The 24660-nt window shown below is 49.0% G+C and overlaps 1 protein-coding gene across 12 annotated transcripts in view; it reads left to right on the forward strand.

The window, feature by feature from the left end:
• Positions 1–24660, forward strand: part of Abcc8 (ATP binding cassette subfamily C member 8) — a 69785-nt gene that overhangs the window by 18556 nt on the left and 26569 nt on the right. For 7 of the 12 annotated variants that reach the window (XR_010048393.1, XR_010048394.1, XM_063251783.1 and 4 more), the window contains exons 7-16: positions 517–681; positions 3531–3686; positions 8022–8156; positions 8393–8555; positions 17667–17707; positions 18837–18982; positions 20970–21075; positions 21189–21305; positions 21663–21738; positions 22349–22454. Coding sequence is in view for 9 of the 12 variants with exons in the window: in XM_063251783.1 (XP_063107853.1) it covers positions 517–681; positions 3531–3686; positions 8022–8156; positions 8393–8555; positions 17667–17707; positions 18837–18982; positions 20970–21075; positions 21189–21305; positions 21663–21738; positions 22349–22454 (1211 nt within the window). In the remaining 3 variants the exon portion in view is untranslated. The other 5 variants (XR_010048395.1, XM_063251793.1, XM_063251792.1 and 2 more) reach the window with 5 other exon arrangements.

Genomic DNA, 24660 nt, shown 5'->3' on the forward strand with positions numbered 1-24660 from the left:
GAGCCTAGGTCTGCAGTCTTTGCCATCAAGTACTGAGTTCCCATCTGTCCCCCGGGAGCCCCACAGTGCCAGGTTTCCTGTTGGCCTTCTTACCCAGAAGCCACTGCGCAGCGGGGGATTTAGCTACTGTGGATTCTGTTCTGCAGCACAGAGCTCACCATGCTATTTGCTCAATCAGCTCTGGCTTTGGCTCCTCCGCGTTTTGCTCTGCTTATTCTCAGTTGTTCACAGTGAGCACCCCTGAGCTTGGGGATAGCAAGGCCGGGGGGAGCACGGTTATAGGCCTCATTCTGCTCCCCCAAATGGAAGGGCAAGGAGGGTATGGATGACCCTCCCTGCAGTTTGAAGAATGTTTAGTGGACTTTGTTAGCCTGGATTTTCACTGAGAAACGTGAAATTATTACAGGACACAAGGAGGGCCCTGTAATAATCATAGCCACACCACCACAGTGAGATATACAGGTGGTGTCATTTTGCTGGCAATGACAGCCACCTCTGAACCTCTCTTCCCAACAGACACAGTTTCTCGGGGTTTACTTTGTCTCCTCCCAAGAGTTCCTTGCCAATGCCTACGTCCTGGCCGTGCTTTTGTTCCTTGCCCTCCTACTGCAAAGGACTTTTCTGCAAGCCTCCTACTATGTCGCCATTGAGACTGGAATTAACTTGAGAGGAGCAATACAGGTACTTGGGTGATCCTTCTTTTTCTTTTTGCCTTCACAAGAAAACCTACATTGTTCATCCTCATAGACACTCGAGAATAATTCTGCTGACAGACCTGGGTGTGGTGGTGCATGCCTGTAATCCCAGCTCTTGGGAGGCTGAGGCAGGAGAGTTGCTGAGAGGTCAAGGCCAGTTTGGGCTACATAGTGAGATCCTGTCTCAGGAAAAGAAAAAAAAAGAATAATTCTGCTGTGAATTCACTTTTGTTACTTCTCATGAGTGTTAGGAAAGAAACATTAAAGAAACATTGACAGAGCAGTTCAGGGATGGAAAGAGCTTTGGGCTGGACTTGAGATGTGTCATAAGCGGATCTAGTTCTGGTGCTGCCTTGGAGTGAGCCTGAGCCATCTGCAGCTTGGCCCCTGGGCCTCTTGCCCTTGAAAGTGGCAGACATCACCAATCAATCACAGCATTCTACCCTGCTGAGAGCAGACACAGCCTCAGACTCTAGATACCATTCATCACTTAACTGTGCCTTGATCCTGCCCTTTGTGGCTTTCTGTGTACAGTAGATTGAAAAGATCAAAGTCAGGGAGGATTCAGGGAACCTTTGAAGATGATGGTGATGAGAGTTATCCAAGCCCCAGGGTTCTCATTAGTTTTAATAATTGAAATGAAGAACACTGTATAAGAGCAGTTTAAATAGAAGTTGGTTAATTTTTCCAAAGTCGGGGCTGGTGATAGCATCTGTGCAATCGCTGAGACCATATATGCCCTACTCAAAATTCTCTTCTGCAAAGGGAAGAATGGCAGGGAAGTGGGGAGGAACTAGCTAATCCTGGCATACTCTGTGATTGACATGGAATTGTGGCAAAATCCAAAAGCTACCACCTTCTTCAAAAACTTCTTCAGAATAAGTATCAGTGATTTGTCCTGTGGTATCTAAGATCAGAAAGGCTTTGCTGAAAAGGGATTGAGAGGAGAAAGGTGCAGCTCTGACTGAAAACAGCATCAAGTATCAAACTCTGGCTATTTGCCACTAACATTGCATAGTGCACAACCTGTTCAGCTGTACGGACAGCTCTTTGCACTTTGGATTTTCGTAAAGAAAACAGTATTTCCTCAGGGATGTCACTGAGAGTGGTGACAAGTGTCCAAGAAAATCAGAGACCCTCTAAGATTTGTGGGACTCAGAACTGAGTTCAGAAAAGCTCTCCAAAAATTTCAGCCTTTGCTCAACCCCTGCCAGTGACAGGCAGACTTGTACCACCACAATTTTGTGGTTGGATAGTTTTGTAATGAAATCTGAATTCTATTTGTAAGTTGTACACCATCCCAGCATTTTCCAATTACAAGAAAAGTGCCAAAAATGGTTTTGTAATGTACTACCATGTAATTGGTTTTATCAAACCATTTGACTATTTTGCATTACTAGGCGAGACTGATCCATATGCTCCCGAAAAGAAATACATTAATTATGGAAATGAATTAGAATTATTAAAAACCTTCTTCCCTCCAGACAATTCTAGGAAAGTATTTACAGCAAATTTACCCTCATCAATGAGAGCCTGGTCGGCATGTGTTTGAGAATAACCATGTGTTGTTCTTTTTATTTGCATAAAAAGTTACTACGCAAAATTTCTGAGTTATGTATAATCGGTAAAAATATACTAGTTCTTAGTTGTGCAGTTCCACATATCCTACCCTTTACTTAATGATGCTTTGATAGATTACCCTGTCCTTACTGCATTGAAATTAGGTGCTTATTCTTTGAAGCCTGATTTCACATAACCTAAGAAGTGCATAGATTTTTCTGAAAGTATCTTTGCCTTTATATTAAGCCTTACCCGTGGTGAAAAGCAGAACAGGTTACACTGTAAGAAAGCCTGGCCCACAAGAAAGCCTGCATTTACACAAAAGATGAATTAGGGGCTGGGAACCACGTGCTGTGGAAACACAACAGGGCCCATTCAAGAACGGTGGTGAAGGACGCTGCAGGCCAAAATGGTTTTTCCTTGTTTTGCAGCAAAGGGCCTGAGAATTGCAGCCTTGCTGGCAGCCACCATCTCCACACTGATGCAGATGGGTCCTGTGCTCCTAGGAACATCCCCTGACTGCTGTTCCCCATCTCCTCTAGGTGGGAGTGGGGTGGGGGACCCGTGGGGGTCCTTGAGCTGGTGGGCTGGCAGACACTCAGGGCTGTCTCACAGTTGACTTTAAGGCTGAGCTCTTGTTCTGTTCGAGGCTCAGTGACAACAGGAAGTGGCCCCAGGGTGGAGAAGGCCACCCCACAGCGGGCAGCTCCCCGTTTTAGCATGATTATGGTCCGGATCTGTGTTCCCCTTTGGTCTCTAGTAAATCAAGAATACTGGACATGAAGATCTGCTTTCAAGATTTAAGAGCTTTGAAGCCAGGTGTGGTGGTGCACGCCTGTGATCCCAGCCCTTAGGAGACTGAGGCAGGAGGATTGGGGGGAATTAAGGCCAGCTTGGGCTGCACAGTGAGTTCAGGGCCAGCCTGAACACATAATGAGATCCCCAAAAAAGAAAAAGAAAAAGTAATTAAGAGCTAATTAAGTTCAGTTCCTCAAAGGAGAAGTCTCGCTCCTTGGGGAACCAGCTGACCACATCCTCCTTTGACTGTGACCTCCCTGACTTAACTTGTAGCAAAGCCCTTGCCCTCTCTGAACCTTTAGCCACCTCCCTGTCACTCTAGGATAATAACTCAGAGCGCTTTACAAAACTGTGCCAGGGCTCCATGGGCAATGCCTGAGAAGCCCCTGACTCATTCCATACCTGTGGCATCTGGGGTGGTGACCAGAATATGATGATGATGATGATGGTGATGATTGTAAATGCTCTTATTTCTAGACCAAGATTTACAATAAAATTATGCACCTGTCCACCTCCAACCTATCCATGGGGGAAATGACTGCTGCCCAGATCTGTAACCTGGTGGCCATCGACACCAACCAGCTCATGTGGTTTTTCTTCTTGTGCCCAAATCTCTGGGCTATGCCAGTGCAGGTACAGTGTGTGCTGGGGTGGGGGCCAGTGTGGGGGCTGCAGGACAAGGAGCCAGAATCTACTGCTGCTGTCCGGTGCCCAGCAGCTCCCTGCCTTCTACTCTGTGTTTACCTGTGTGAGGCTTCCAACCCCTTGGGGTCTCCATGGCCTACGCCTTGTAGTGTCCCACACATGCAAGCAGCCGAGCTGTCTGTCTTGATGATCCCAGAAGGCTGTGTCATTTTGAAAATGCAGCCAGTCTTAAATAGTAGAAAAATCACATATGGGACATTTCTGCAGACATTTAAAATGATGTTGTAGCAAATTACTTATTTACATTGCAAAGTGTGCATGATGTGTCTAGAAACAAACACAGTAAGTTTCAAAACTGGGTATCAGTATGCTTCCTACTAAATCAGGATATGCATGTGTATACATTCACACAGTCACACAGAAAAGGGAACTGGAGGGTCCCATGATGGCATTACAAGTGGTTTTTAATTTCCTTATGTGTTTCTAAATTCTCCAATAAGTAAGTATTATTTTTAAAACAGAAAGTGTGTGTGTGTGTGTGTGTGTGTGTGTGTGTGTGTGTGTGGTGCTGGAGATTAAACACAGGACCTCATGCATGCCAGGCAAAAACACTACCAGTGATTTACATTGTTAGCTGTGCTTTTAAAATTTTATTTAGAGAAAGGCTCTCACTGAATTTCCCAGGCTGACCTTGAGCTCAGCCACCCAAGTAGCTAGAATTATAGGTGTATACCAATGTACCTGGACAAAAAAATGTAGTTGTTTTAAAGGCTGGCAAGGAGTAGGTACAATGACAATGACAGAAGAGTCCTCCTTGTTTGACCCCAGCCTTGTCTGCTCTGTCCCTGGAGCTCTTCATTTGTGGATGCTGATCCCTGTCCCAGGAAGGAATCTTCACTCTGATGCTCAGGCCAGAAGCCTCATTCTCAGAACTGTTCCCAGGGCTCTGTAGGGTCCACAGAGATATCCTGGAGTAGCAAAAGTGGCAGACTTGGTTGAGACAGGCTAGAGTAAACACTTAACCTCTCTAAGTTGGGATTTCCCTGACTACAGTTTCTAGTGTCTGCAGTCATACTGATGACTCAATTTGACAAGTAAAGGACCAAGAGGAGAACTCAGCACAGAATGGTCCCATAGCAAACCCACCCCTCCAACATGTGTGTGTTTAATGTGAGAGGCTTTAAAGAATCCTTCTCTTCCTGGGATGCAGATTACATAAACTTTATCCTCAAGTGATAGATGTTGGTCCTCCCTGTGGTGCAACTCAGAGTTAGAAGTTTGTTAAGGGAAACTAGCGGGAAAGAAGAGCTTCTCACCCTGAGAGAAGTGAGAGGATGTAGCATGAGATGGTACAGAGCTCTGCATGCCCTGTACCCCAGCCCAAGCTGTCTCCTCCAGGTGGGTGACTGCAAAAGCTGCAGAAAGGCCTGGGGGGCTTGTCTGTTGTAATTATCAGCCTGTCATCTGCAAGGTCTTTCTGTTGTGCCCCCTTGAACAGCCAGTTTATACAATTTTGTACATCAAACTTGCAGGATGGTCACTGTTTCCAGTACTTACGGGGTTTACCGCTCAAGTGTCATTGCTAAGAATGCTAATTCTTACTAAAGGATAACTAATGAGTCCAGCCCTGGGCTAGCCCTCTCACTTTAATTTAATGCTCACAACACAGAGAGAGCCTTGATTTGTTTTTTTATCTATATGGATTACTTTGCATATTTTTTTATGAAGTATCATTTGGGTTTTGGGGGGAGTTTGTTGTTGTCATTTGTAATAGGGTCTCACTGTGTTGTCCAGGCTGTCCTTTCAGCTCCTGGACTCAACAGAAGCTCCAGCCTCAGCCTCAGCTTCTTGAGTGGCTGGGGCTATGGTGTGTATGACCGCATCTAGCATTATTTTTAGTGTATCAAGACTATCCCTTTGCCACTTCTAGAGTTGGTCAGCACAGAAATTACTACCAGGAGTCACTCTGAGAGTCACTCCGGTGCTAGAGCTGCTTGTCCTGAGGTTCCATCTCCAGCTGGACACCTCCCAGGGAAAAGAATTGATGTGACTTCAACCACAAGACAAGGATACTCAGCCTGGTCAGGGTCCTGTGTGGCCACAGAACACAAGAGCCTTTTACTGCTACCAAAATTAGCTCAGGAGCCCATTTCTGTGAAAACCTCAGGGCTCTACCGGGTTCATAATTTTTTTTTTTAGCCACTTACACTTAAAAAAATAAATAACAGCTTTGTTGAGGTATAATTCGCCTATTCAAAGTGCATAGTTCAGTGCATTCTAGTATAGTCGCAGAGCTGTGCAACCATCACAATTTTGGGACATTTTCATTACCCTAGAAACTCCTCCCTGCTGGCAGTCACTCTGGATCACTGCTCCCAGCTCTAGGCAGCACTAATTTACGTACGCTTTTGAAATTCTGCTTCTTGGGCAGGGAAAGAAAAAAAAAAAGCTTGTTTACATTTTGTGCCTGCAATTTCAGGAGGTACATGGGTTCCCAAAGTTTATCAAGGACATCAAGTTAAAGAACTCAGCCTTAGTGGAGACCGCTGTGTATTCTTACCTATAGCCATCAGAAGTCTGGGGTGGCAAAGGTCTAACTGCCACACAGGACCTGCAGCAGCTCCATACCAAACTGTGGCTCCTTTGTGGGGAAGGCTCCCAGGAGACTTTGTGTCTGTTTTTAAGAAAGAGGGCTAGCTACCTTCTGCTGACCTCCATCGATATACCAGGCACCATTCTGGGTGTTTATGTACCATAGAGATTCATTTAACCTTTGTGACCATCCTGCAAAGTCACCATTAAGATCACTGTTTTAAAGATGAAGAAGCTGAGGCTCAGGGAGGTTAGGTAGCTCTCCAAAGATCCCTGCTAAGTGTCAGGGCTGCATTAAAACTCAGGGTCGGGGCTGGGGATTTAGCTCAGCGGCATAAGCGCCTGCCTTGCAAGCAGGCAGTCGTGAGTTCGATCTCTGGTACCGATAAAAAGGAAAAAGACAAAAAAAAAAAAAAAAACTCAGAGTCAGTGACCCCAGTGATTGTGGCCTCCCCCTGCACTTGATTGCTTTCCACACCCCTGAGTGGAAGACAAAGGAGCCCTCTTCTTCCTCACACTTGCCCGGCACATTCAGAGTTCCTGATTCCTGGTATTATTCCCCAAGAAGGCCATGCCAACCCCTGTACAGGAAAGGAATGGCCTGAGGAGTGTGGGCAGCAGATGGGACAAGGGACAGAGAAGCATCAGGAAGAGCCGGGGATGGCTGTATCACCAACGCCTGCCCCAGCATGGCCAGCCCCTTAGAGGTGATGTGGGTGCAGACACTGAGCCCTACCTCTGAGTCCTACCTGGGAGGTTTCTCCACATCGGGCACAGCCACAGTGGCTGAAGAACACCATGACAGGCTCCGTATGAGCACAGGTCCTGGGGAAGGAGGGACTAGTCTCAGGGAGAACTTTCCAGGTGGATGAGGTTGGGCCGGAAGTGGGAAGAGAGCCATCTCCAGGGTGGCCCACCTCTATTATCAGTTAAACAGGAGCAGGTGGTGATGGTGATGGCAGGTGCCTCTCTGCCTCTTAACACCTCACTGATGTAGGAGGTTTCCTACATTAATGGAAATCTCAGCTTCTGCCTACTCCATCCTTGAGGTGATGGAGGGTGCATCGTACCAACCTGTGCAGGACTTGGGCACTGCAGGGCCATGCAAGGTGTCCCCACCCTTTGCCTAAGGAAGCCAGCACATCTGTTCCTCTAGTAGGTCCTGTATTTAGAAGCCCACTTTTGATGACAACCTGAGAATCTGTCATCTTTGGGGCCAGGGGAGAGTAATTTACACTTCTCATTCATATTCATAAGCAGGCATTTACACGAAGCTAGAAACAGAATGAATTTTCAGAGAATACCTGTCTGACACTAAAAATAATTTTAAGATGCCAAGAGCCTGAGCATGAAAAAGCAAACCCTCAGACCCAGGGCTGCTCTGTTTGGCGTGTGTACCACAATCACTCTTCGCAGATAAGAATGAAATGCCAGCCTTGGTAGCCAGCAAACAGAACAAACAGACAGTGCTGCCACTTACTGCATGCAGTCTCAACCCCGAGAGGGCAGGCAGGGAGGGCAAGAGGATGCTTGGCCTTGCAGTTATTTACCAGCCCCTAGAGAGCCCATCAAGCCACTCCCCCCACTTTGTCACTCACCCTTCCTGCCCCACTCTGTCCCAAGACATTTGGGAAACTTGGGCTCCTATGCAGAGCTCACTTCAGGGCACTGGGGAAGGGGGGGACGGAGAGGAGGGGGGTGTTGGAGAACTGAGCCGGTGATCCTCCCCAGATCATCGTGGGGGTGATTCTCCTCTACTACATCCTCGGGGTCAGCGCCTTAATTGGAGCAGCTGTCATCATTTTACTGGCTCCTGTCCAGTACTTCGTGGCCACCAAGCTGTCCCAGGCCCAGCGGAGCACACTGGTGAGTGTCTGGAGATTTGTGGGTCCCTTTTCCCTGCTCCCTACCCTCCAATCTGCAATCTTCTTGGGACACCCACCTGTCAGTGACCCACAGTGGGTGGTGTCACCAGGTTTCTTGTGTAATGGGATCAGTGGACAGGGTGGGGAGTAGGGGGTGTTGAGGGCATTGGCTGGCACCTTCCTCTTGGGTGGGAGTGACATGATGGCACTATCCCTCTGACCTGGCACTCCCTGAAGGAGTATTCCAACGAGAGGCTGAAGCAGACCAACGAGATGCTGCGTGGCATCAAGCTGCTCAAGCTGTACGCTTGGGAGAACATCTTCTGCTCACGGGTGGACATGACCCGCAGGAAGGAGATGACCAGCCTCCGGGCATTCGCCGTCTATACCTCCATCTCCAGTGAGTCTACTCAATGCTAGCTGGGGTGTCAGGCTTGGGTGAAGGGGTGGTGACAGCGTGGGGAGGTTTTGAGGTCATTTGATCCAGGGCTTCCAACTGGCTCTAGTAGCTGAGCCCAGAAATCAGTGTTCTTTACTTGTTTCTGCCACACACATGCTGTGTGCTGGCGTGTTATGTTTGGGTCCCCAGAAGGCAGTGGGGGGAAAGACAGACGGGTCTCCATCATGGAGCTGATTAAAACAAAAAGCAATTGGACAGTCTCCCATTCTTTTGGGTTTTTTTTTTTTTTCATTTGTTTTTTGAGACAGGGTCTCACTGTGTAATGCAGGCTGGCCTTGTACTCAAGGAACCCTCCTGCTGCAACCTGCTTCTTCTGACACTTTTCAATGTCTTAGTGAGCTGCCACTGCCTTAGGAAACTGCAAAAGAAACCTCCATCTCTTTGAGGCTATGTAAAGAAAGGGGTAGCTATTGTTAAAGAACCACAGCCACACCTGTAAATCCAATACTCTGGAGGCTGAGGCTGGGTTGATTTCAACCCTAGGCAGCTGAGTGACTTAGCAACACTTTGTCTCAAAAATTTAAAAAAGGCTGTGATGTGGCTTAGGGCAAAGGTCCTGCAGTTAATCCACTGTACTGAAGGAAAAAACACATTAGAAGCCCAAGCTTCAGCTCTACTCACAGGTGTAAAGACTGAACGTATATTAATCAAGGGGGTTGGGAACCCTGATCCAAGGGAAAAAAATAGGCACAGACCAAAAAAACTTAAATAGGCCCAAATTAATAAAACTCAGACACATATATAGAAGCTACTTTTTAAGGATACTATACAACTATGGCAAACACTTCCACTGAACAGTGGACTAGTATTTAAAGAAGTACAAACCCACACAAGAAAAATGCACCACCAGAGTGAAAATCAGATTAAAACAGATTTAGTCTCTCTATGCCTGGAGATGGCTAAGTAGCCAAAAAGATAAGATAAATATATTTAATATAATTAAAGAACTGCATGAAGGTATAAAACAACAAGGCAACACAGGAAAATATCAGGGAAAATGAACAAAGAGAACTTCTAGACACTCAAGTTCAACTGAAATTAACTCTGTGGCCAGAGAGAAGGCATATGGAGGTCAGGGGACAGGGGAGTCCTTGGCCAAATTGGTCTATCATTTGGTCTCGAGGCTTGGAGGACCTAGCCCATAGTGTCACTTCCAGAGTGCAAAATTGGGATGTAGATGTTTAGCAAGTGGCACACCTCGCTCTGTTCCTTGCCTGCCCCAATTAAGAGCCAAGTGGAATGATGGCCAAGTGGGTGCTTTCAGAGGGGCTTAAAGACAGAGCAAAAAAGAAACCAACTCACTGTACATCTTAAATGGAGTAACATAGCCAAGAGAGAACTTGTGAGTTAGAAGACAGATCTGTGGGGATTATGCAGATTGTAGCAAGAAGTATAAGTGGAAATGCTTTCTGCCAGTGGGACAACCATTTTACAGATGGGAAGCTGAGGCCCAGAGGGAACATGTTCCATGTTTGGAAGCATGGCTCGGACTAAATCCTAGAAAACCTCTTTGTGCTATTTTCCTCCAAGTGCCCAGGGACCTAGATGGGATGAAGGTGATTTAGCACATGGGGCCATCATTGAGAGACTGTTTTCTCTTAGTGGAAGATAAACAGCCGAGCATGGCCTCAGACAGGAGTGGGAGGTAGGGCAGGAAATTAGGAGAGATGGCTGGTACTCACCACCTCCTCCGGGAGGAAATTTAGAGAGATGGCTGTTGCTAACCACCTCCTCGGGGAGGAAATTAGCAGAGATGGCTGACACTGCAGCTGAAATGGTTTCTTTATGGTGTGCTGGGAAGAAACACAACAGTGGGGTGGCAGGTGGGGGCATTAATGGATCATGTGCTGGAAATATCTCCCAAATAGACTCATTCAGCAAGCCTGCGGAGACTGAAATGGTCCCACAAGTCATCTGTGTGTTCCTGGTTTTCGTGCTGTGTAGAGAGAGGGCCAGAGAGCAGTGGCCAGGCCGTTCTCTGAGACAGGGGCAAGTCATGGCGTCTGTGTGCAGCGAGTCCTGTGAGCCTCTGATTTTCTCAGAGTGGAGCTGCGGGCATGGTGGACAGCCATTGCTTGCTGGATTCCTCACCAAGACAGCCCAGGTTCCACGCTCTCCTTATGCCAAACCCAGTGGTACTCAGAGCAAGAGCCCAGCACTCTCCAGAAGAGCTAGTGTTCCCAGTCCCTGGGCCACTTCCACTTTCTGTTTGTCGGCTCTGTCAGCTACTCAGGGGCTGATTCTGTTAACAGTTGCCCCTCATGGCATACAGTGCCACCTCCCTGCAAGTTCCAGGCACCTGCTACAGAGAGTTCTCAGCAGTGGGAACAGATCCACAGGTGAGGAAGAGCTATTCCCCATAGCTAGGAGACCTCCTGTCCTCACAACAATGGGGCAGGATCTGCACTGCTGACAGGGAAAGGGAAAGGAAGTGGTGAAGAAAGTGGGGGTACTGGGTCCCCAAGATTCTTGTCACAGTAGGCATCAAAGGAGGGACAGCCTTAGGATGTACGCTTGGAGGCAGGTGACAGCTACTTTGATCCTAGGAGATGTATATTCATTCCCTAGATTTTAAGCTGCACACTGGGACATGTTTTTCTATGTAAATGTGAGCCACCTGAGTTCCCAGGCTAGGACATTGGTGCCTATCAATTAGTAAGTGCTCTTGGACCAATGAGGTCCTCAAGAGACAAACCAGAGCCAGGAGGACCTGGGGGAAAGGGATCCCATGTTGCCAGGAGCTCAGATGATCCTGGAAGGAACAAGGAAAGAGGTGTTTTTTAAAAAATTAAGTATTTTTATTTTAATTATTTGGGAATATAGTCTAGTAATTCAATATATAAAAAGATAAAATCAGGAGACAGCATGTATTTCTTCTTGAACATTTTGATTTTACATTTTGACTAACATGATGATTGTACGTATTTATGAGGTGCAGTGTGATAATTCAATATGTATATTAATCACATTGGAGTAACTAGTGCATCCATCTCAGCATCACTGCAGTGAGAGTCTCCAGCTTCTCTTTAGTTATTCAGAACATATATGGTAGGTTATTGGGAGCTGCACCCTCTCACACATGAACTAAAACTTGTGTGAAGTAAGTCGGGGATAGCCAGGTGTGGTGGTGCACACCTGTAATCCCAGCACTTGGGAGACAGAGGCAAGAGGATTGCTGTGAGTTTGAGGCCAGCCTGAACTACATAGTGAAACTCTGCCTCAAAAAGACAAAAAAAGAAAAGAGAGAGAGACACACAGAAGTCAGGTATGAAAGCACCACAAGTTCTCTGTCCCATGCAGATACTAAAAAAATAGAAGTGGTCCCCCAAGGTTGGGAAGGATGGATGGAGAGGGATGGAGGGGAGCTGGAGAATGAGTGCAGAACATGAAACCAGAGCACACCTGCCCTCTCTAGGATGTGTCTCTTTCCAGATCCCATTCTTTGGGGGAGCACTTCCTGGCTGCAGGCCTATGCTTAAGTGTGTTTTCATTTCCCTCCTCCTGGACTTCCTGTCTTCTGTCACTAGGGTTCAAGACACGGGTTGTTAGGCTGGGGTGATGGGAATCTCTTGTTCCTATCCTGGCACCAGTCATGGAGTCCTGATGACACAGAAGAACTCTGGAGTCACATTTCCTAATGGGCCCAGCCTGGGCTTGTCTGGTGGGCGTCCATGCGCCATTTGGTCAGGTGGTGGGCAGACAGGATCAGCTCTGACACTCTTATCTGATGTCTCCCTGGCACTGTCACTGCAAGCTCTGGAGTGTGGGGCACTGGCAACAGAGGAAAAGGAAATGGGCACAGGTTCCCTGATACCAGACATCCAGAAAGCATATTTCCTCCTAGAGGTAAACAGAAATGCAGGTCACAGGATGGGTGCCTAGTGGGCCCCAACCATGTGCATCTATCTCCCTGTGTGGAGTGGCAGGGTGATGGGAGAAACTGTAGACATAGTCCCTGTTCTCTCCTTCATCCCATTTTCCAGCAGAGGTGCCTCAGGCTCAGGACGGTGAAGTGACTGACTGAGGACCACAGCCAGTAAGTGGCAGAGCAAAGAGAGAGAATTGGAGGTGACTGAGAGTTGGCAGAGATTTGAGCAGAGCAGACTTTTTGCATGCCAGGTAGGATTTCAGGAGCAGCAGTAAAGTGACAAAAAGCTGGAGGGAGGCAAGTGTCACGGTTGCTCCCCTTTAAAGTCAGCTCAGTCCTTATTTCTTGCAGAAGTGGTGTAGCTCTAGGTGCTTCCTCTATATTTGAGGACAAGCTTTGCAGAAGTGACAGATGGGTCCTAAATTCAACCAACCACTGTGCTGCCGATTCCTTGTGTTCTCTTTGTAGGGCCCGTCCTAGAGCCTTCTCACTGTGCCAGGCCCCGGGCACTAAGAGGTGGCAGGTAAAGTCCTGGCTCTTGCAGTCCTAGAGCACATTTACCATTCCTGTGAACAGTGGCTGTGCATGCAACCAGGTGCCCCGCTCTCTTCTGTGTTACTTGTCTGGCTCTGGGTCTTTGGTTTCTTTCACTCACTTATTGAACAAGTACGTACTGAGCATCTCCCAAGTGCCAGGTCCTGTGCTAGGCACTAAGTGGGCAGATGGATTAGTCCCAGCCCACAGGTCACTTATAGTCTACCAGGAAAGTCAGATATATACCAGCTTTGTAAGTGACAGGAACAGAAAGGGGTGCCCTGGGCACCCATGAGAATTATGAGTTGTACCCATGCTGGTTGTGCAGGTAGTACGTATCAGGGGAGGCTTGTCAGAGGTGAAGCCCACTGGTGGTTCCAGAGCAGGACCATAAATGAACCAGATGAGGCCTGGAGGTTTCAGAAATGACAGTGTGTTGCAGACTTGCAGAACTGGGTGAGGGGAGGACAACAGGATCAGCTCATGCAGGAGCTGTGTTTGGGCCCCTGGACTTTCTCTGGAGGCTGCAGGACATGGAAGGAGTTGATGTAAAAGAAAGATAGGTTGGAGCTGAGGTGTAGCTCAGTGGTAGAGTGCTTGCTTCACATGCAGCAGGCTCTGGGTTTGATTGCCAGCACCTAAGGGGTGAAAAAAGATGGATTTGGATCTGCTGTCTCTTTTGATGTTCTGTGCTTACGGGTGTGGATTACAGTCAGTCAATGTACCTGGCATCATACTGCGCCCTGCAAAACAAACAAACAAAAACCCCTCCTACTCAGCCATGAATGGTTGGGGGTGGACAGGATGGTGCTGTGAACCTCAAACCTCATTCTCGAGGCTCAGCATGGCCCCTCTCCGCAGGCCCAGAGCCTGCCTGATCTTTGAAAGCCTTGATTTCCCTCTCTCCACCTGTACTACAGTAGCCAGCTCAGAGGCATAGGAGGACATTGAGACCTGGTGCTCTGCCTTCTCCAGCTTCCCTGAAATTCGTCTCCAATATCTGCCTTTCTTTCCACCAGTTTCTTATGCATAGTGGTTTGATGGGGGAGGGGAACCAAAGAGAGGGGATTCTGAATTAAGGAGACAGCAGTCATTCTGACCCTGGGCCTCCTACAGCTTCTGAAGCTTCCCTTCCCCATCTGTTGACTTCTATGTAAGTTGGGCTGAAGGAGAAATAGCCTTGTGCACTTTAAAATGCATTTCCCCTCCTGCGGGTGCAACTTGCAGTTAGGCCCAGACTTGAGCCCCCAGGCCCTTCCGTAGTCCTCCTATGTCCACCCCCTGCAAGGGACAAAGATGGAGTTAACCAGAGAGGCAAATGCCTGGCGAGGCCTCCCTGACACATGGCTGCTGAAATATTTATGGGTGCTTAGGAAATGAAAAGCTCCTGATATTGCGGCAAAGAAAGCCGGAGTGGGGACCAACGACTGAACACTGCTTTGGTGTTGGTGGGTTTGGTATTTTGTTTGAGGCTGAGGTTAAGAATAACTGACACAATTGCTCACTTTTGCATCTCAAAAACCCAGCACAATTCCTGAAATAAGGCACACCACTCAAAACATAACTTTTGAGTGAGTAACTATCAAAGAATGTTTTTTAAAAATACCCGTGTTTTTTGTATCATCACAAAAGGGCTTTCAGTGTGACGGTGGCCTTTCAGGCCTCTGCCCACCCACAGCTATGCCTTCCACCACAGCGTCACTCGTAAGATTTCAGCATTAGCATCTTTATTTTCTGTGTTTTGCCTTTTTTTTTTTTTTCCTAAATCAAATCAAGGTGAGTCACTCCTCTCTGCCAGAGTTGAAATCTGCTCTTGGTCATCTTTTCCATCCCTCCTACCACCATAGACTCTTAAGAGCTTTGTGTGGTTTGGGGAAATGGGGCAAGGCCTTGGGTCTGCAGCCCCAGACTGCTGGATGCCCAGAGCCCCCAACCCCCACCCCAGGATGCCTGCTGTGCTCTGGGAGTGCAGCAGCGGGGTTAGGGGGGGATGGGGCGGATCTCCAGTGCTGCCCTCTTCAGGGCCAGCCACATCTGCCTAGGACACACAGGATAACCTGCAGCAAAACCTCAGAAACACAAGCAGCTGGGAAGGATGCCGGAACTCTCAGCTTACAAGCAGCCATCCTTCTCGTAGGGGCTGAAGGAACTGGAAAATCACATTTTCATTCTTCAACATCTCTATACTGCAGCCAGAGCAACACAGAAACTAATTATAAGCATGCCCCATATTGCTGCATCAGCTCTGAAATGTTCATTTTTTAATGTATTTATAGCTTGTCTCATTCCTCAAAGGAGTTCAGGCAGCTATAAAAATAAAGACAACAAAACAGAAAAAAATCTAAATTTTTAAAAATAATGACCAGGGAAAGCATGCAAGAAAATAAAATATCAATTATCACATGTTCTTCCATCTGCAGAATTGCCCCAGATGCAGTGAGTGTACCATCATTTACTAAAACAGCCTCTCCTGTTGGAAGTTACTCGGCTATTTCTTTGCAGATGGAATTGTTTTTTGGTTTTTTTGCTGTGCTTGTGGTTTTGTTCTGCTGTGACAGATAGTGCTGCCACTCCATCTTGCTGGTGGCTTTGTGCCTCCCTTAAATGATTATTCAGGGTAAATTCTCAGGAGACAGATTATGGGATCAGAAGGTCTGAACTTCTGTGGCACGTTAGTGACACAGCGGCAGATTGCTTTCTAAGCAAGTTGTACCGATTTACAATCCAGCTCCTAGGCTGTGCGTTAGCTGGGAGCAGAGCCCCAAGTATGCAGGCCTGGAGCAGGGGCCCAGGCTAACGCACAGGTGCCTACTGCACCTCGAGCCCCTCTCCCACTGGTGGTTTATTTGGACTGGGAAGAGGCAGGAGTGAGGCCTCTGGGAATAATTGGCCCTGCAGAGGAGGGGCAGGGCCACCTTGAGTTTATAGCTCTGTGACTGGTGATGGGCACAGGCCTACGGGCTTCCTCCTCCTCTTTCTTTTCCGGAGTTGGTGATGTTCTATGGCCCAGTCCCAGTCCCTTTACCTTATACCTTATACTGAGGGTATAACCAGTATAACCAGTACTACCACAACTGTAGGGGAGGGGGCCTGTGGCATATAGTGGGCCTATGGAGACCACCCAAACCTTTATCAACAAGAGCAGTGAAAGCATAGTCATGTGTAATATTGATTATGATTTTTAAAAATCTTACAGTCAGATTAGCAGTGCCCCCAAGGACTCCATTCAGGGCTTATATCCTCTGTCAGGTTGGGAGCTCACCAAATGCAGCAGCCTAGTCTCCCCCATCAGATTAGGAACCTCCCATTGATGGAGATACTGTCTTGCCTTGTCTGCTCAGGAGCTCCCCATGGACATGTTATCCCCCCACCCCACTATCATATTAAGAGCTTCCTGGGAGCATTGTTCTTGTCTCCTTCTTCTGACTGGGAGTCCCCAAGGGGTAAGGACTGTGCATAGCTTCCCACCCAATTCGGGGAGGTCCCTGAAGTTGGGGACCACATCTCCAGTGTGCACTTTGCCCACTTCTTGCAGTAAGTGGGCAGCTGGTCAGCCTCGCAGAGTGGTATTGACCACCTGGATTTCAGAAATTCAAAGATGTCATCATTTACTAGGTGGTGCCTGAGCCCTCGGCTTTTGGCTTCCACCCTGGTCTTTGTGTTTCATTTGGCTAATGACAGTGCTCTTTTCCGGAGTTGCTCAGAAAGGAGCAAAGGGAAGGAAGATAAGATGGGAAAGGGGCAGCCAGGAGAGTCCCTTTTAGTACAGGAGACTGCTTCTGGGGGGGCCTGGGCCCAGGGCAGTATTGGGCAGCCCAGGCAGAAAGGGGTGACAGTGGAGCAGAACTAAGGTACAGTATTCGGGGCTCACAGAGCCTCCCACCTCACTATCTCCCATGTCCTTGGCAAAGTGCATTGTGTGAGCAGGTAATTGCAAGTTTTTAACCTTCTGGTGAGGAAACTGAGGCATAAGGCTGGTAAATGACCTTCCCAAAGACATATGACATAAATAACAGTGACTCCACTTTCTGTGGCTTTACCTCCAGCTCCCATTGCTCTCTCAAGTCCCCACAAAGGATCTGAGGCTGCAGGAGGGGCCCGCGCTGCGCCACATCAGCTGCCCACGTGAACAGGCACTTAGCCTGCGGTGTTGGGAAGACCCCAATTTAAGCCAAGCTGAGTCATAGATAGACTGATGTGGAGGCGTTTGAGCTCCTCCCAAGAGCTGGAGAGGACTAGGAGGCTTCCCTGCCTCATGGACAGCCTGTTGTGGGGACTCCAGGGCTGCAAGCAGGGGAGGAGCAGCAGCTTGGTGCCTCTGGAATCACCTGCTGCCAACCTCACAGTTGGCCCAGGCAGCCAGGGCACCAGTCCTCTGACCTCTTCCCATGAGGCTTCCTTCACAGAATGAGAACACGGGGAGCCTTTACTTAAAGACGAGAGTGTCAGAGAGAGGGATCAGGGAATCCTGAGACATGGCAAGGAGCTGGGGTGCCTTAGAGCTGGTGTTTGGTCCTCCCACACCCCAGCTCGCCCTGGCAGGCTGGGAGAGGACAGGGGTAGGGGCTGCGCTGCCCACCTGCCCTGGGCACCCTCTGGCTCTGCTGTTCTTCCCTCCCCTTTAAAGTCCCCCTGTGCTTCCTTCGCAGTTTTCATGAACACAGCCATCCCCATCGCAGCTGTCCTCATCGTAAGTGACCCTTGCTCCTTCTCCTCCTAGGTTGGGGTAGGCAAGGCATCTGTGGTGACAGCCTCCAGGTCTGGCCCTCCTGCCCAGGGTGTCCTCAGTGACCAGGCAGGACATAGGGCTAGGTTACAGGACCTGAGAGACTTGAGCTGAGAATTTAGGGCAATTCCACTTTTTAAAAAAATAGCCCACAGCTTTTCAATTATAAAAATGAAACATGTTTACTGTGAAAATGATGGGAAATTCAAAAAGGAAAGCACAGAGAGAATTAAAAATCCCCCATGATCCCACTTAACATCTTTCGGGTGTTTCTTTCCAGTCTTTTTTAAAGACATATGATATGTCGTTTCCACAAAAATAGGAGCCTACTTATTGTACAGTTGTGTAACTGGCCTTTTAAAATTTAAGAATATATAATACACAGCCCCCTGTGTCATGAAATACCACTGTGGTGGTTTTCTAAAGGACTGTAACAGAGGCTGTGTAGAACTCAGTGTTGGAGATCGACCGTGGGCCCTACAGAAAGACCCCAAACCTGCAGCCTTACCTAGCCTCCCACCCCCACTGGCTCTGACGGCTGCAGTTCTTTAAAAAGATGTTTTTATTTCCCCTGGGGCCAGCGACTGTGAACTGTGTCGAGTTCACAGCCTGTCAGGCATGCTTGGGAACTCACTTGCACTGTGATTTATTGGCCATTCCTGGCCTGGCTCTTTGGGAACTATGAGTAACAAGGTCCTGAACCAGCCAGGTAGTGGGCAGGCCTGGGGAAAGTGGCTTTGCAGTGAGAGATTTTTCATTTTTCCCAACTGAAAGCCAGAGAAATAAGCACCCAGGCTGCTGTCTAAGGGGAAGACAGGGCTGACCTCACCAGAGCTCCTTCCTCTCTGATCATACACGACAAAGAGGGATGGGATTAGGAGGGAGCAGCCCCTGACCTCCTGCATGAAGTACCCACTTGCCAGGGATATTGCATGAGATGGATGTGGGGTGATGAATGTCTCTAACCGAAAGGGCCCCTTAGGTGGCACTTCCTGGCTGTCTCTGAGTTTCCTTCTCAGGACTAGATGCTTTAAGTGTAGGTAGCAGCTCACACCCTGAGCCACCCTGGCTTCACTAGTGCCTCTGTCCGCAGACCTTCGTAGGCCATGTCAGCTTCTTCAAAGAGTCTGACTTCTCACCCTCCGTGGCCTTTGCCTCCCTCTCCCTCTTCCATATCCTGGTCACTCCGCTGTTCCTGCTGTCCAGTGTGGTCCGTTCTACGGTCAAGGCTCTGGTGAGGTAAGAGAAGAGTGTGGGCAGGAGGGAGGGACAGGCCCTGCAGGTGTCAGCCGCAGGTTTGCCCTCGTGACCTCTGGACCACAGCTGATTTGGGTCTGGCTGAAACCAGTGGTGGCTGGTCAGAGGGACTCAGGGCTTGTAAATTTTCCCAGCACACCATCCCTGGGGAAGGACTTGCTTACACATTCCAAGCGAGAACTCACTGTCACCTCCAAGACAACTTTTTTAAAAAAAGAATTAATTAGCTGAAATTGTCATCCTCATAAATTCTATTGAGTTCCCGTGGCTCCACCTTACAGCGCCACCCAGAGTGAGTGCCACCCAGCCCCATGTGACTGCCTCTGGAGTAGCAGAAAGTATCCTTTTCCTGCTTGCTGCAAGCCCAGAATCCCCTGCTCTTTCTGTGGCCCCAGAACCTTCCAGCCCTGCTAGGACAGCAGCTTCCCTCAGATGTCTGCAGTGGCATCCTGAGTGGCCCACAGCTCTGGGCTCTGTAGCCCAGCAGTAACACATTGCCAGCCTCCCAAAGGTATTGCCCTTTTGGGAACAAAAGCCTGAAGGAAGAGGTTGAAGCGCCACTGGGCAATGCAACACCTATGGTACCAAGTTCTCCATGGGCATATGAAACAGCTCCTGGAAAGCAAGAGCCTGTCCCCTCCGGTGGGGAGCTGGTCACCTCCTTACTCATCCCCAGGAGGACCAGGCATAGTATGTGTGCCCTGTGTCTTCAGCTTTGAGGAACGTGGCATCCTTGAATCATGGGATCCAGGCAGGTCCTGGACAGCTGGCAGGAAGGAGTGTCTGTTGGAATGAAGGAGCTGATGTGGGGGCCGCTTGCAAGAGGAAGCTCTGGCAGAGATTCAGGGATGGAGGGTGCACTGCCTGTGATGTTATGTCAGAGGAGTAGGTAGCTGGAAGGGATTAGCTTCCACCTCCTGGGTGGGAGGCCTGGCCATGGCACTGTGATTTCAAGTGACCATTTCCCCCACCTCCTGTCATCTCACTCCAACCCTGGAATTTTATATAAAAACTGCAGATCAGAGATGCTGCACCTGCTGGAAACCCATGCCACCAACCCCAAAGTAGCATATTTTCAAACACTGCATTCTGCTGTTTCCAGAAACGGAACACAAAGCTCGCTGAAGCCTCTTTAACACAGAATCTCAAGCTCGAGGCTGCAGGTGGGAGGGAGCAGGACACCACCAGAAGCTTCACCCTGAGAGATGAGGGCCAGCTCTGCCCAACCTCCCAGGCACAGAAAAGCTAGGCCACAGCTTCTCTCAGCCCCAGACTATTCTTGCTCTGAGGGCTGAGGAGCCCCTTGGATACTGTACGAAAAGGAAGCAAGGGAAGGTAAACAATCCCCCACCTTCCTCAGTGAGTTTCTGCACCCCAGGAACAGAAGAGGATGAACTGAAGTGAGGGATGTTTTAGGTGCCATCTCCCAACCTTAGGAAATTCTGGGAGAAGGATGGGGACAGCTGCCCGCTCCAGGGTTTTTGATAGGGAGTGCCTCCTCCAGCTGCTTGTTATGGGGATTCGGTTCTGGGATGTTTATAAAGCAGTCAACACAGTGTCTGGTGTATAGTATGTGCTCACCACATATTAGCTATTGTTAAGAGCCAGTCCTAGTCCTAACTAACTTTAACACTAACCAACCCTACTGGTAACTCTAACAGTAATTAGTAAAGCTTGAGATCCAGATCAGTGACCTTTAACCTTCAACCTACCCTAAAATTAACCAATCCCTCCTCTTAATCCAGAGCTGTCTACTCCAGCTAACCGGCCAGCTCTAAAGACTCACGGTGATATTTATTACCCACCCCTATGGGGTGCCCATAGTTTGTCTCCATCCTGTGTGGACTTTGCAGGGGCCACCTTGGGGACCAGGAATCCTCACTGAGCTGCTTCTCAGGCTCTGTCTTCCTCCCTCTCCCTTCCTCTGCCCCTGGCAGGGGTGAGGGGTGTCTCTGTGCTTCCTCTGCAGCGTGCAAAAGCTGAGTGAGTTTCTGTCCAGCGCAGAGATCCGTGAGGAGCAGTGTGCTCCCCGTGAGCCTGTACCCCAAGGCCAGGCCAGCAAGTACCAGGCGGTGGTGAGTGCCTGGCCTCCTCTTGCTCTTCCCAGCATTTTCTTCTAAGGCTTCTCTTTCCTGCCTGGAAGTGGGGCTTCTGGACCAGGGGGTCCTGATCTCCTAACCATTCCCAGCCTCTCAAGGTTGTGAATCGCAAGCGTCCAGCCCGGGAGGACTGTCGGGACTTCATGGGCCCACTGCAGAGGCTGACCCCCAGCACAGATGGTGAGGCTGAAAACTGCTGTGTCCAGGTGAGCCTTGGACCCTGTCCTTCTATGTGTGCATCCAACATCATCTCCTGCGGGGAACTTAGTACCTAGAACCGGGCCCAGAGACCTGGGTGCCGAGTCTTCTGCACAGAGGTCACCTACTTGTCACAGCCCTGAAACCAGAGCTTCCATCTCCACCCCCTTTTCCTCTCCAGAGGGTGCCTCAGGCAGAGATTGCCTTTTTTCCTCTCCAGAGGGTGCCTCAGGCAGAGATTGTTTCCCAACACTGGAATATCTCCAGGGACTGGAATGAGAGTCTCTTGGCTTTTGTTGGGAGGGGAAGCAAGCACCCTGCTGCCTTTCTCTCCTTTTCTACATGGTGGGGGATGGTCAATGAAGATCATTGGAGGCTTCTTCACCTGGACCCCTGATGGAATCCCCACGCTGTCCAATATCACCATCCGAATCCCCCGAGGTATGGCCCAGCCAGCCTTTCACAAGCCCTCTCACCAAATCAGATGAGTACCTGTCTTCTGCTCACTCTTGCGGGGAGCTCTGGGCTCTGAACCCCAGAGAAAGGCATGCGAGGTGGGAGCGCAGAAATAAGTCAGGTGAGACAGCAGGGCCTGGATGTCACATCATCCATTGCAGACAACATAAGCAACACGCAGAGATCAGATGAGAGCAGACGTGGAAGAGGCAGGGTTCTGAGCATGAGTGAGTTTTCTTGGGCCAGAGGGCAGGTGGGACACTCTAGCAGAGGCAGCACCATGAGCAAAATAAGATGGGAGCCAAGGTGGTGCTTGTTGAAGCCACAAGGATCTGGGCTCACACTGGGGAGCACTGGAAGAAGTAGGAGAAAGGGATTGGGGGATCAGAAAGGAAAAAGGACTGGGAAGCCCAAGGATGATGTTGATTTCCAGGGGGAAAGACTCAAAGCAAATGAAGACTTTGTAGGGATTCTAGGCAGGAGGAAAGAAAAGGGGACCCCTGCCCCCAGGAGTGGGTATATCTATCTGTCCTCTGGGCAATGGTGGTTCAGACTCCTCCCCATCTTTCCCATCTGCCACCCACCCTTCCTGCAGGCCAGCTGACCATGATAGTGGGGCAGGTGGGCTGTGGCAAGTCCTCGCTTCTCCTCGCCACGCTGGGGGAGATGCAGAAGATCTCGGGAGCTGTCTTCTGGAACAGGTAATAAATGCACCTCCCGTGCTAAGGCAGTAAGGAGCTCTCTTTCAAGCAAACAGCCTCCAGGGAGGACGTGTCATGCACTTACTAAGCGCCCACTGTGTAATCAGCGACCCCTCAGTTGATGCCGTTGTTGGTCTCATCATTGTCGTCAGTCCTTCCCAAGTGCTGGGTTCTGTGTGAAGTCCTTTGCATGAATTATTTCCTTATGGGAAATCCTTATGGAAACTAGCGTAACTGTTAGCAACTAGCACCACTGGTCCTAATTCTTACTTCATAGATGAGAGTGCCCTACTCTTTACCCTAATTCACACAGCTACTAAGTGGCAAAGCTGGAATTTGAACTCAGGTCTGTTTGACTCTGAATCCAAGTGCACTCAGCAGCATCACATTCCAAGATGGGAATTTGCAAAGCTAACGTTGACCTCAGGCTTGTTCACCAGCAGGGCTAATGTTGACCATTCAGTGGATGTGTTAGGGACCCAGGGAAATTTCTGAGCCAAGATCACTATCTTAATTAAAGAGTCAGAATCCCAGGCTGAGTCAATTGTGAATATATTATTTATACCCGTATACTTCCAAGAAGCATTTGAAACTAGTTGATAAAAAATGCATGTAAAATGGAACCTTTTAAAAAGATAAGAAGAGCTGGATAATGAAGAGGCATAAAAGGTATCGAGAGCCTGGACAAAGAATGCCTTCACAGTCAACACAGAGCCTCGCTCTAAAGCCTCCCATGGACAAGGGGAAGAGGCATCTGGTTGGGGTTTGTAGCTGTCATTTGGGAATAAAGTTTGCATCCATTTTGGCAGAAGGGCAGGCTCTCCCTACTAGCCATTCTTAGAAATTATTCAAGATCTCAGGTTTTCCCAAGCGTGAGGGCAGAATTAAGTTGGGAAAGACAGTGAACACCAGCAAGCATCTTCCTCTCCTGCTTTTCCAAACTGCCCCTGACCAGCGGCACCAGGCAATGGCTGTGGCTGTGGATCCGCACTGTGTCTCTTGGGTTTCCGATGACCTCACTCAGTCTCTTGAACCTGAATTCCTCCAGGTAGTGGAGTGTGTTTGGTGAAAAAGGCATCTTTGCCTCCATGCTCCATCTTTTTGGAAAGATTTCTCAACAGTCTGGGAAAGTCCAGGCTTTGAATTTAAGGTCACTTTGTCACTCCAGTGGACTGATCATCACACAAGGCTTTGACTTGAGGAGTCCTTGCCTGTTGGCTGACTGTGACATAAAGATAGGAGGCCCAGTGAACTTTGAGCTATAAAAAGCAGCCAATATTAGTTAGGCACCTGCCAGAAGCCAGATATTGCTTAGCACTTAGTAAGCATGATCTCTCTCCCACTAAATTTGGAGATGGGTGTTGTTACCCCATTTCTCAGAAGCAGGAGCTAAGGCTCAGGATGTTGACTGACTTCTTGTTGGTGCCTAAAGCAGGTGCTCTGGGCCTGAGTTCTTTCCCTCAAGTCTCACTGTTATCTCACTGGTTATTGTCCCAGCTCTGCAATGAAGCAGGTTAGATCCAGTTTTCTCCAGAGTAGGCCTTTTCTACAAAGGATTGCAGAATTCAGAAAGTATAGCTGCTCTTTGATTCCCTGTGTTCCCCTCCATGCATCAGTCAAAGCCCCTCTGAGCCTGGTCCCTTCCTCCCCTTTCTCACCAACACCTCACGAACCCTTGTGGCAGCAGGGGCACCTTCCTTGTCCTTGGCAGGCTTCTTTCCAGGAGTTCAGCCTCTTTGCCAAGATGACCAAGCCTCAGTGTCTGACTGTGACCCTCCTCTCTTTAGAAACTCTGCCCAACCCAGGAGACATAGGGGCCACTCTGAGGCACCTAACCAGGTACCTCTTAGGTGCTAACACCATGCAGGGCCCTCATGGCCTTTGTCAATCCTGCCTAGGCCCTGGGAGGGAAGCATGGTGATCACCCCCATGCCACAGGTAAAGAAGCTAAGATGAAGCAAGCTTCCCAAAGCTATCCAGCTCTCACCTGGCAGAAGTGGAATTTGCACCTAGGTACCCAAGCACATGGGCTTTCCACTGTGTGCCAAGAGAAAAGGACATGAGAGCACTGCCTGACCCACTCAAAGGCCACCAGCCCCTGTGGCTGTGATACTCACATGCCTGCTCAGCAAGGCCACTGCATGGGTCCTCAGGGCTGTGTGTCCTTGTCAGCACCTCCCCTCCTCAGCAGGCAGCCCAGGACCCA

Source organism: Cavia porcellus, unplaced genomic scaffold, assembly GCF_034190915.1.
Source record: "Cavia porcellus strain 051 isolate PalLab524CR breed Dunkin Hartley unplaced genomic scaffold, mCavPor4.1 scaffold_6, whole genome shotgun sequence".
NCBI classification, from domain to species: Eukaryota; Metazoa; Chordata; class Mammalia; order Rodentia; family Caviidae; genus Cavia; species Cavia porcellus.